The sequence below is a fragment of the Pelodiscus sinensis genome, chromosome 25 (assembly GCF_049634645.1).
Source record: "Pelodiscus sinensis isolate JC-2024 chromosome 25, ASM4963464v1, whole genome shotgun sequence".
Classification (NCBI taxonomy): domain Eukaryota; kingdom Metazoa; phylum Chordata; order Testudines; family Trionychidae; genus Pelodiscus; species Pelodiscus sinensis.
Window position 1 is genome coordinate 3,131,227 of NC_134735.1, and position 11,783 is coordinate 3,143,009.

Consider the following 11,783-nt stretch of genomic DNA (forward strand, 5'->3'; position numbering starts at 1 on the left):
CTGATTGGGATTGTTCTCTGCACTGTTTGAATGCTAGATCTCTCTGATGAGCACGCACACACGTGTTGTCACGTCTAAGCCCTGAGAGATGGCAGACACCGTAGGCCTTTGAGTAGGAAGGTTGTGCTGTGAAACAAGCGTGTGCAGGCTCTCTTGAGCGCTGGACTCGCTAAGGGCTGTCCTCGCCATCTGCAAGGGTGGAAGGAGAAATCCACAGAATATTAGCAGGAAAACAGCTTAAAATTGAGTGAGCGGAGTCACCTAAAATGTCTGGGTACATCAACCCCACCTGGCTGCCTTGCAGTTTGGGGATGTGACCATGAAACATACAATCCGGCCCACCCAGCTTTCCTCCACAAGAGGCATAGTGTGAAATGTGCTGTGAATACCCAGCACTGAATCTCTGCAGCAGCCCTGGCTGATGGACGGGAGTGCTGGTGATATAATTGATGGTGGGATTGAGCGTGGTTAAGGCTCGTTCAGCTCTAGCAGGTTTTCTGTGCTCCGAGTGCAAAAGGAAGGCTTGAGAGCCGCAGTCCTAAGCCCCCAGGGAGGACTGAGATGAATCCTTTCTCATCTCAGGGAAACCATGGTAGAGCCCTCGTAGCAACGCTGTTGCTAGCATGACTTCAGCTGTAATAGGGATGGGGGAGCCTTAAAGCCAGCACTCCTTGAGGAATGTTGAGTGATTGAGGACAGCCTGCTGCAAATCAGTGGAGAGACTGGCCAGCGTTGCTGGGACAGGCACTCACATGGCATGGTGCCCTATGTAGATAGAACTACCACCCTGGCATAGGGTTTGGAGGGTTACTCCCTCCGAGATGGAGAAGTCAGCAGGGTGGCTGGATCTCCCTCCTCCCCATCCCCAAGCAAAAAGACCATGTAGTCTTGGAGATCTACAGCTGAATGTAGGTGGGAGGCAAATGCCCCTTGTAAGGAATGACTTGCCTTGGCATAAACCCCCTAAGCAGCGGCTTCTGTTCTGACTTTACTCACGGGGGGACCAGCTCCCTCGCCCCAGTGTCCTGTTGCGCTGTAGACCGCCCCAAGGAATCCTGAGCCCAGGATCACAAGGGAGGCATGTGGTGTCTGGCCCGTGTGCGTGGGAGAGGCCTACCTTCCATAGCTAAGCACAGTAGCCAGGAGATGGGAGCTGTGGTGGGTGGGGTTTGAGCTCTGAATCACCTTTCCAGGGCAGGGGAAAGGTGGAGTTGAGCTCTTTGTTCTGGCCGGGGGAGCTAGTCAAACAGGAAGAGCAGATTGAAAATAGCTGCGGGAGGGGCTCTGCGCGGGAAGAGAGCACAGGGCAGGCGCTGGGAGTGCCAGGAGCTGGCCTGCCCCTGGGCTCCCCGGGATGCAAACAGACTCCGTAACCCGCATTCTCTCTGAAGCAACAATGGCCTGATCCAGGAGCTGCCAAGATGTGTCGACTGGGTGAGTTTGCTTCCACTCCCCCCTGCTCCCGCCACCCCAGTGCAAGGGAGGGGGAGGGATTTCACACCCTTGTCCTGCCGGGTGGGCTGGTTTGCAGGGGGGCGGGCAGCGGCGGGCTGGAGACTGGTGGGGCTGATTTGCATAGGGTGGTATTCGGTTTCATTCTCAAAGGCCTTCCTAAGAGCTTGGAACAGAGCAGCCCCTTCTCCCCCCCCCCCCCCCCAGCAGTTGGGGCAGGATCCTGGGGGGGTTGCCAGGTGACTGCAGGGATGAGGCCGGGGGACGGTCTAGCCTGGGACAAAGCTCAGATCTTGTCCAGGTCACAGGGCTGTGGTGCGTGCCCAGGCGCTGCCTGCAGGATTCCAGGGGCAGCCCTCTGAGCCGGTCACCGGAGGCCACAAGGTGGCGCTTCTTGCTTCTCCGGCCCCTTCTCCCCAGGGCTCCAGAAGTTTGGCACTTGCCTCTTCAGTCTACAGATGGGGACGAGCTAAGGGACTTGCCCAAGGCCCCCAGGTCTCTGACTGTGCTGGAAATAGAAGCAAAGTTTCCCAAATCCCACCTCTGTGAGCTCAGAAAGCAGAGCTCCCGTCCGCACTGAAGTGTTGCACAAGGGAGGGCCGGAGGAACAGGGGTAAGAAAGCCCTGCCCCAAAGAGCAGCTCCTGGGATTATGGCAGGCCTGGGAACCCTCTGGCACACACCCTTTCCGGCTGGGAGGGGGCGGTGATGCCTTGCCACTGGCTGGTTAACGTGTGGTTAATCTTTAAAGAAATCTGTTTGTTTTGTAGAAAGCATCTGAAAAGACCATTTCCTTGTCCCTCTCTGTCTCGCTCACTCTGGGGCCCCAGAGCCACCTGCCAGAGCTCTCTGGAGACATCGGGGTCTCTGGTCAGGGAGCTGGGGAGGGCCTGCTCTAGCCAGTGCTGCTCCCCGCTCCAAGGGCAGAGTGGAGCCCCGAGGACCTGAGCTCCCCCAACAGCCCGTCCCGCTGGGAGAGACAGGGAATGGAGTCGGAGAGGCCTCAGCGCTCCAACAGATAAGGAGCCCCGAGGTGGAGGGAGGTTTGGCAGAGTTTAGCCTGAGTACAGCTCTGCTCCTCTCTTGTTGCTTCTCGGGGCCCCTCTGGCAGCCTTTCTAGGCAGTGCAGGTGCTCTGTGCCTTGGGGCTGCACTGAGCCCCACACAGCCTTGCTTTCTTCCCTCCATCCCCCCCTTCTCTTCAATGAACGATGCCCTCTGGTGTCGCTCGGCTCCAGGACCTGAGCCCAGTCGGAAGCTCTCGCTTGTCTCAGAATGCGGCGCCGCTCGCCCGGGCGCTAGTTGGGTATGTCACTGCCGTGGGCACAGGTCCCAGCCCTCAGACTCCTCTGGCAGGTCCTGTCTGTGCTGCCCAGCTGTGCCCTGCCACCCACGGGCGAGTTCTCTGGGACAGCCTCCTCCAGCTGCCCCAGAGTCCCGGAGAGGATTTCTGCAAGGGCCTGAAACTATAGCGCTTCTTGTGGCCTCTGCCTGCCTCCGTGCCACCTCTGTCCCTGGCAGCGCTAGGTCAGCTGGGCTGCGAGGTCCTCGGGGCAGGGCCCGGCGTGGCTGCGTTCTGTGTGGGCCCGTCATGGGGCTGCGTGGACCTACCGGGAGCTGCAGCAGCCTGAGCCCCTCCCTTCTCTCCGGCACAGACACCCTCGATCCCAGCGGCTACCAAAAGCTCCTGATGAAGACAGGGCTCATCCTGATTGTGATCGGCCACCTCAGTTTCATCTCCGGCGCCCTCGTCCACGGGACTGTGCTGCGCTACGTGGCCAACCCGCAGGACGTGATTTCCCTGCAGTACGCCATCTCCAACATCGTCTCGGTGACCTCGGCGCTCCTGGTACGGCTCCTCTGGCGCGTGAGCTGCGACGTTCGGGCAGGGGGAGGCTAGGGGGCGGAGTGGGTAATGGGGGCAGAGGAGGCTTGTTAGGAGGGAGGGGAGTGGATGGCCCATAAGATGCAGTTTAGGGCACTGGTGGGCAACCTGCAGCCCATCGGGGTTCTATGCGCGGCCCACGAGGCATTTTGTTTGCCCACGTGCAGGGTTACCAGTTCCACCGGTTTCCATATATGTAGGTTTTTTCCTACTGGTATCACTAAAGTGACCCGCCCGTAAAGCCAGGGCCCGTGAAGGGAGCTGGGTGTGGATTGCACCCAGCGCTGTGAGCACCGGGGGCTCCCTCCACAGCCAATCCCAGCGCCGCTACGGTGCAATCGGCATCCCCCCTAAATTCGAGGTGCGCAGGTGCAGTGAGCAAAACGATCCTGTCCTGGGAGACCGTCTTGGTGACAATCTCGCAGCCCATTGGGATGATGGAGGGCCACTGGTGTGGCCCCCTCGGTGGGTTTAGGGTCAGGCAGGGAATATAGTAGGTTAAAGCTGGGGACAGGGAAACCCCCATCTTTTCCCAGGCTGCAGGCGTTTGGGAAGCCCCTGGCTGAAGCAGAGGCCGACTGATGGGAGACCCTTCTGGGACCAGCGGAGCGTGCGTGTAAAGACGGCTCTTCCCTTAACACTGAGCCTGCTTTTGGGTGGGGGTTAACGCCTCCCCCTAAGGGGAGCAGCAGCCATTGCTTGGCTGCGTCCCAGGGCTGACCAAGTTACTCAGGAGGGGCTGTCCGGGGGGAAGGCAGTTGGCTTTAAGTGCCCGACTCGGCTGAGCCTGGCCCCTGCATGGCCAGAGATCCCGCTCCCACCTTCAGTGTATTGCTGCTCTTTATGGAAACCAGATCCGGCCTCTGATCTTGAATCAGAAAACCCTCCGCTCCGCTGCCACATCCAGGCCTGAGCGCTCGGGTCTCTTCCCTCCCTGCGGGTCCCCAGCCTGACACCCGAAGCCTGATCCTAGGCAGATGGCTATTTGGGATAGGGACTGTCTGTGCAGTCTCTCCTTGCCAGGGGGTTCCTCGCGCACCCTCCGCGCGCTCTTAAACTGACCTCGGCCGCTGTCAAGCCAGCACCAGCCAGTCGGATTGGTAACCCTCGTGATGTGGATGATACCAGGCCCTTGCAGAACGGTCGGTGTTGTGCTTCCCTCCATAATGAGGGGTGGGAGAGACTCCCCGGAGCCAGGTTGCCCCAGGCAAGATGCAGCCCCCGTTGCGAGCCAGCCCGTCGGAAGGGCTCACGGAGCCGCGTCGAACTCTAACTGCTAGAGCACACTCTGGCCGCTGAAGCTCATGGTGACGCAGCAGGGAGAATCGATGGCTCCTTTTGCTTTTAATAACATCGGCATTTAAACGGTCCCAGCGGGCCCTGCGAGCTGGCACCTTACTGTGGTGAATGCCGATGCGATGGTTCTCCTGGAGGCTGGCTGCTAAGGGTGGCTGTGAATGGATTTCTGTAGGGGTGAGCAGGAGAGGGCCAGGAGTAAGGCAGAAGGTGGGACAGGCGTAAAGCAGGGTGGAAAATCCCCTCCTCGTGTTACAGCAGTGGGTCTGGGATACCGGGGGGGGGGGGGGGGGAAGAGGAGGCACGAGGCCAGTGAAGCAGACGGTAGGGCAGTGGGGGGAAGGCAGGCAAACCACGGAGCTTGCTGGGACCGCAGAGCCTGGGCGGCGGCCTCTCCGTGAGGTTGAGGTGTGGAGCTGGAGGCTTGTCACCCTGGTGGCAGGGGGCTGCTCAGTCCTGTTCAGAGCCACACGGTCTCCACTCTGCCCTGCCTCAGGAGGACATGGCCCTTGCTGGTGTGTTGGCCCTCAGCTGGGGCAAGCTGCAACAAGACTTGGAACGGACACGGGAAGCTAGTGTGGAAAAGCCGGAACCAGGCGTGAGAGCACCTCCTAGTGCAAGGGACCAGGCCCCAGGACGCCCCCTAGTGCAAGGGACCAGGCCTCTGTGCTAAGGACCAGGCCCCAGGGCGCCCCCTAGTGCAAGGGACCAGGCCTCTGTGCTAAGGACCAGGCCCCAGGGCGCCCCCTAGTGCAAGGGACCAGGCCTCTGCGCTAAGGACCAGGCCCCAGGACGCCCCCTAGTGCAAGGGACCAGGCCTCTGCGCTAAGGACCAGGCCCCAGGGCGCCCCCTAGTGCAAGGGACCAGGCCTCTGCGCTAAGGACCAGGCCCCAGGACGCCCCCTAGTGCAAGGGACCAGGCCTCTGCGCTAAGGACCAGGCCCCAGGGCGCCCCCTAGTGCAAGGGACCAGGCCTCTGTGCTAAGGACCAGGCCCCAGGGCGCCCCCTAGTGCAAGGGACCAGGCCTCTGTGCTAAGGACCAGGCCCCAGGACGCCCCCTAGTGCAAGGGACCAGGCCTCTGCGCTAAGGACCAGGCCCCAGGGCGCCCCCTAGTGCAAGGGACCAGGCCTCTGCGCTAAGGACCAGGCCCCAGGGCGCCCCCTAGTGCATGGGACCAGGCCTCTGTGCTAGGACCAGGCCCCAGGGCGCCCCCTAGTGCAAGGGACCAGGCCTCTGTGCTAGGGACCAGGCCCCAGGACGCCCCCTAGTGCAAGGGACCAGGGCGCCCCCTAGTGCAAGGGACCAGGCCTCTGCGCTAAGGACCAGGCCCCAGGACGCCCCCTAGTGCAAGGGACCAGGCCTCTGCGCTAAGAACCAGGCCCCAGGACGCCCCCTAGTGCAAGGGACCAGGCCTCTGTGCTAAGGACCAGGCCCCAGGACGCCCCCTAGTGCAAGGGACCAGGCCTCTGTGCTAAGGACCAGGCCCCAGGGCGCCCCCTAGTGCAAGGGACCAGGCCTCTGCGCTAAGGACCAGGCCCCAGGACGCCCCCTAGTGCAAGGGACCAGGCCTCTGTGCTAAGGACCAGGCCCCAGGGCGCCCCCTAGTGCAAGGGACCAGGCCTCTGCGCTAAGGACCAGGCCCCAGGGCGCCCCCTAGTGCAAGGGACCAGGCCTCTGTGCTAAGGACCAGGCCCCAGGGCGCCCCCTAGTGCAAGGGACCAGGCCTCTGTGCTAAGGACCAGGCCCCAGGGCGCCCCCTAGTGCAAGGGACCAGGCCTCTGCGCTAAGGACCAGGCCCCAGGGCGCCCCCTAGTGCAAGGGACCAGGCCTCTGTGCTAAGGACCAGGCCCCAGGACGCCCCCTAGTGCAAGGGACCAGGCCTCTGTGCTAAGGACCAGGCCCCAGGGCGCCCCCTAGTGCAAGGCATTGGGCCTCTGCGCTAAGGACCAGGCCCCAGGACGCCCCCTAGTGCAAGGGACCAGGCCTCTGTGCTAAGGACCAGGCCCCAGGACGCCCCCTAGTGCAAGGGACCAGGCCTCTGTGCTAAGGACCAGGCCCCAGGGCGCCCCCTAGTGCAAGGGACCAGGCCTCTGTGCTAAGGACCAGGCCCCAGGGCGCCCCCTAGTGCAAGGGACCAGGCCTCTGCGCTAAGAACCAGGCCCCAGGGCGCCCCCTAGTGCAAGGGACCAGGCCTCTGTGCTAAGGACCAGGCCCCAGGACGCCCCCTAGTGCAAGGCATTGGGCCTCTGCGCTGAGGCCAGGCCCTAGGGCTTGGCCGAGCAGGCCACGCTGTGCGTCTCCATTCCGAGAGCCACCCAGGTCTCTTGGAGGGGCCGTGCCTAGTTCACACCTCAAGCCGAGCCAGGCTGTCCCCTGGGCCTTTTGAACCTGGTTTCTAATGGAGGTGGGATCCCCCGTGTCCCAGGGGGGCCATCTCGGGGGCCATGCATCTATAACGGAGGGCTGGGAAGTTGAGATTTTGGAGGGAACTGACACAAGTGAGCGAATGGCCGAGAGGGGAAAGGGGGGGGGGGTGAGACGACAGCCACACCCCGCCCCGCCCCCGCGGCTCTGCGGGCCTGTCATACCTAACCTAGCAGGGCACCCCTCCACTGCTCTCTCCGCTTCCTTTGCAGACCATCTCCTGCGGCATCGCGGCCATTGTGCTGTCCCGGTACCTTTCCCAAACTGCCCTGGTAAGGACGGCTCCCTTCTCCCCCCAGGTCCCGCCGTGCCCCAGAAAAGGCAGCACTCTGCTGGGGAAAGGGCCCTGGTTTCGCCCTGTGTAGGGAGGAGCCCGTTCAGCCTCTCGGCTCGCTGCACGTTCCCCCTCTAGCAGGATCCAGGGGACAGATTTGTTTGAACTGCAGCCTGGGAGCTTGCCTGGGGAGGGTGCAGCTCCGAGCCCCACCCAGAGGGAGCTGCATGCCCGGGTTAGTCACACACGGTACAGTGGCTCCACGCCAGCTTCAAAGCCCAGAACAGGCTGTAGGGCTGGGGAAGTGGGAGGAGAGTGGCCCCCGTGTCTAGGGGCGATGGAGGACCCACCCCAGGAAAACATTGGGGCTGCAGGAGGGGAGGCCTACGTACTGGCCCACTTTGAAATGAACCTCGTGATTCTCCATCCGGGGAAACTGAGGCTGAGTCTGTCCAGGGGCGCAGTGCAGGGTGACTCACTCGCGTGGGAAGGCTGTTGGGGGGAGGGGTGGGGTGGGACAGCGGGTGGCAAATCAGGGATGTTGCATAGAAGATATTTGGCCAGTGGCAGGCGGCTCCCAGGCCTGTGCTCGCACCACGTGCCCACGGGGCGACCGCATTCCCTGGGGCCCGGCCGTGGGAGGGATGCAGCAGCCTCCGTGGGTGGCTCCTGGCTGCCTGCCCCCCAGCCCTGGCTGTAAACGGTGTCTCTCCCTCGCCGCAGAAGTGGGCCGTCTTCTCCCTCAGCATCAGCAGCACCCTGGTCGCCCTCTTCTGCTCCCTGGGGCTGGCCGTCTCCATTATCTTCACCTTTGCCAACAAAGGGAACACCCTGCTGGCCGCCTGCACCTTCGCCAACATGGAGCTGATACAGATCTCCCACGAGTGCCCCTTCGACCCCACCCGCATCTACGTACGTGCCGGCGCCCTGGGGAGGGGAAGACCCCACCGAGCCCGTATCTAGGAACGCCCCGGCGCCCGCTCAGCAAGGGCTGAAGCTGCCGTGGCCGAGCCTTGGGGGGCAGGCAGGGGGCTTCTGGGGCTGGGAGGGTTCCTTTCTCTGCAGCAATGGGGGAGCGGCTGAGCTAACGGGGCGCGGGACCTAATGCTTTCCCTGCCATGGCAAGGCCTCGAGCGCAGGGTGTGCTGCGGCCTCTCCCGTTCGGGGATGTTTGGCTGCCAGCCTGGCCTTTTCCGCCCGAGGCCCTGCCCTCCTGGGGGGCCAGGAGCCGAGCCTCCTCCCATATTGCCCGGGGCCTGGTGAACTCTATTGCCAGCCCTGGTGCTGGGTGAAAACGAATGGTCGTCGGGCCAGCCTAGGTGATCGGCTGGGGCCTTCCGGGCTGAAATGCTCTGCCCGCCTTGCTGCTTGTAACACCAGCCCCCCCGCGGGGCCCGGCCCCCTGCACCTGCCCCCCGGGCTCTGCGGCGGGCTCTGGGCACTCCGGGAAACTGCCCGGCAGCCTTGGGGCAGAGGCCGTCGCAGCCTCGCTGTACAGATGGGGAGGCCGAGGCCCGGGGAGGAGGGGAAATGACCAACATGGGTCAGTGGCGCGGCTGGGCATCGAACCCAGTGCCCATTCCCGGGGGGATTTGCAAAATTTTGGTGGTCCCCCCCCCACCTCCAAATGTCTCTCCCCCCCCACCTGCCTATGGCTCTACGGGGAATGGGAGGGGGTACAAGCAGGGCTGTCCCCCCTCAGGTGAAGGCCTCAGGACACCCCCCCCACCACAGTCCCCACCCTTTCCCCCAAGCTCCCTCCCCTAAGCAACACAAGCTGGGGGCTGCTGGGGGCCTGCATTGGGGCAGCAGCTGGGCCCTCCCCCCGCACTCACCATGGCGACAGGAGCTGGAGCATCCTCCTGCCCGCCCCGCCGCCCTCTCCCAGCCCCCTGCCCTCCGCTTATCCATGGTGGTGGAAAGAGGGGCCCAGGGCGCAGCGGGTGGGTGGCCGGAGCAGGCTGCTGGGCCGTGGCAGCTCCTGTCCCCATGGTGAGCACCGGGGGGTTGGGGCCGATCCCCGCTGCTGCCCTGTGCCAAGCAGCCGCCCCGAACTACAGGATGGCTCTGGGTGCAGGCTCTGGAGGGAGTGGAGTGCACAAGGGCTGTGGGGGTGGCACACTTACCAGGGGGTACCCATCTCGGGCAATGGCTCCCCCGGCCACCCTGGTGGGATTTCCACGCTGTGCGTAACTCCAGCTCGTGGGGCAGAGGGGACTCCCCCTACCACCCCGCTCATCGCTGCCCCCTCGCTCCCATCTCCCCACTCCCCCTGCTCCACTGTCTCTGCACATGCTCCTGGGCCCCTCTCAGGTGCATGAAGTTGCCTCCGGGGGGGGCAGGGGGGGGCTGCCATCACATGGGTGCCTCCTCCCCTGCTGCTGCCCCTCACCGTAGCCTCATATGGGGAGGGGAGGAGGGGACTGCCTCTTGCTCTGTGTGGGGCAGGGGGGTGGCTGGGGGCGGATGGAATAGCTGCCAGACACTCGCCCAAGAAGCCCCCTCAAGCAGCAGTGGGTCAGGTGTGAGGTCTGTCTTCTCCTGCTAGACAGGAAACCCCCTTATTGTCACCCCAAGTGGGGGGCTGCCAATCATGGCCACCCTCCTGCCGCCCAGAACAGCAGCCAGGGCAGCTTTCCAGCGTGCTGGGGAGAGGCAGTGGCCACGCTCAGGCGGTGGAGAGACCCGGCTCCAAACATTGCTGGAGCCTGGCCCTGTATATTCGTGGTGCTTGAGCACTTCGGGCCCATGTAACTTGCCGCCTGTGCCCACCCTGGTGTGCCGGTCTTGGGAGCAGGCCCACGGAGGCCAATGGAACAGCTCCCATTGGCTCCGGCCCCTGGAGTTCTCCTGACCCAGCCCTCTCTGCAGAGCTCCACCCTGTCCCTCTGGACCATGTCGCTGGTACTCGACGCGGTGGAGATCGTCTTCAGCATCAGGTGCTTCCTGCTCACCCTCGCGCTCCTCAACCTGAGGCTGTGTCGGGCGACCCGCAAGAAAAAGGTAACCCCGCGGCGTCCGGTCTCCCCACCCTGGCACTGGGGCCCTGGTGTCCCCCTTCCAAGGCCCTAGGAGGTCGTGAATCGTGTTCCAACGTGTAGCTGCTCCCTGTGTCCGAATCCCGGGCTTGTTTCTGCTCCGTGGGATGCCGGCGGCGTCTGGGTCAGGCTGACCTTTGTAATGCCGGTTACTGTCCTGGAGATGCCACTTGGCCCCTCCGGCTTCACCGCGGGCTGGGCTCTCACCTGGGCAGGTCCCAAAGCCCCACCCCACCCAGGCACCTGATCCGAGGGGATCACTCTGCAGAGGCTGCGTTGGGGCAGAGGGTTTCCTCAACCATGACTCCTGCCTTTGAGCAGCTTTGCTGGGTGCCGAAGCCCGGCTTGTCCCCCGAGATGGCCCCAAATGGGAACTGGGGATCCCACCGCCATTAGAAACCAGGCACGCCCCGTGCAAGAGACCTGGGTGGCTCTCGGAATGGAGACGCAGCGTGGCTTGCTCAGCCAAGCCTTGCGGCCTGGGCCTTAGCGCAGAGCCCGGTGCCTTGCACTAGGGGGTGCCCTGGGACCTGGGCCTTAGTGCAGAGCCCGGCGCCTTGCACTAGGGGGCGCCCTGGGACCTGGGCCTTAGTGCAGAGCCCGGCGCCTTGCACTAGGGGGTGCCCTGGGGCCTGGACCTTAGCGCAGTGACCTGGTGCCTTGCACTAGGGGGCGCCCTGGGGCTTGGGCCTTAGCGCAGAGACCTGGTGCCTTGAACTAGGGGGCGCCCTGGGGCCTGGGCCTTAGTGCAGAGCCCGGTGCCTTGCACTAGGGGGCGCCCTGGGGCCTGGGCCTAAGCAGAGAGGCCTAGTGCCTTGCACTAGGGGGCGCACTCACACCTGGATCTGCCTTTTCCACACTAGCTTCCCGTGTCCGTTTCAGGTCATGTTGCAGCTTGCCCCAGCCGAGGGCCAAGATGCCAGGGAGGGCCATGTCCTCCTGAGGCAGGGAAGACTGGAGTCCGTGTGGCTCTGAACAGGACTGAGCAGCCCCCTGCCACCAGGGTGACAAGCCTCCAGCTCCACACCTCAGCCTCACGGAGAGGCCCCCGCCCAGGCTCTGTGGTCCTAGCAAGCTCCGTGGTTTGCCTGCCTTCCCCCCACTGCCCTCCCGTCGGCGGCACTGGCCACGTGCCTCCTCTTCCCCCTCCCCAGTATCCCAGACCCACTGCTGTAATGAGAGGAGGGGATTTTCCACCCTGCTTTACACCTGTCCTACCTGCTGCCTTACTCCTGGCCCTCTCCTGCTCGCCCAGCTGTGGGGAGCGAGCGAGGAAGGCACTGGACATTGCTGGCTGTGAACTGGCGAAATCTCGCACTCAACATGCCTTGGTCTGACATCATCCCCCATGCAGCTGCACAGAGACAAAAACTTTATTTGGAAGATATTAAAAGAACAAAAGCAACCCCCCTGC

At 63.5% G+C, this 11,783-nt stretch overlaps 1 protein-coding gene across 1 annotated transcript; it reads left to right on the top strand.

Moving 5' to 3' along the window:
- The first annotated feature begins 1,217 nt into the window (after positions 1 to 1,217).
- TMEM54 (transmembrane protein 54) lies at positions 1,218 to 11,774 on the top strand. The gene is made up of 6 exons (XM_075908735.1): positions 1,218 to 1,434; positions 3,106 to 3,299; positions 7,270 to 7,329; positions 8,055 to 8,243; positions 10,203 to 10,334; positions 11,252 to 11,774. The coding sequence occupies exons 1-6, from the start codon at positions 1,422 to 1,424 to the stop codon at positions 11,342 to 11,344; spliced, it is 681 nt and encodes a 226-aa protein (XP_075764850.1). The 5' UTR covers positions 1,218 to 1,421; the 3' UTR covers positions 11,345 to 11,774.
- The last annotated feature ends 9 nt before the right edge of the window (positions 11,775 to 11,783 follow it).

Excerpts from the sequence above, each read along its gene's own strand:
- TMEM54 (XM_075908735.1), top strand. Across the intron at positions 3,300-7,269 it reads CGGTGACCTCGGCGCTCCTG|ACCATCTCCTGCGGCATCGC; the intron begins GTACGGCTCCTC and ends CTTCCTTTGCAG. Across the intron at positions 7,330-8,054 it reads ACCTTTCCCAAACTGCCCTG|AAGTGGGCCGTCTTCTCCCT; the intron begins GTAAGGACGGCT and ends CCCTCGCCGCAG.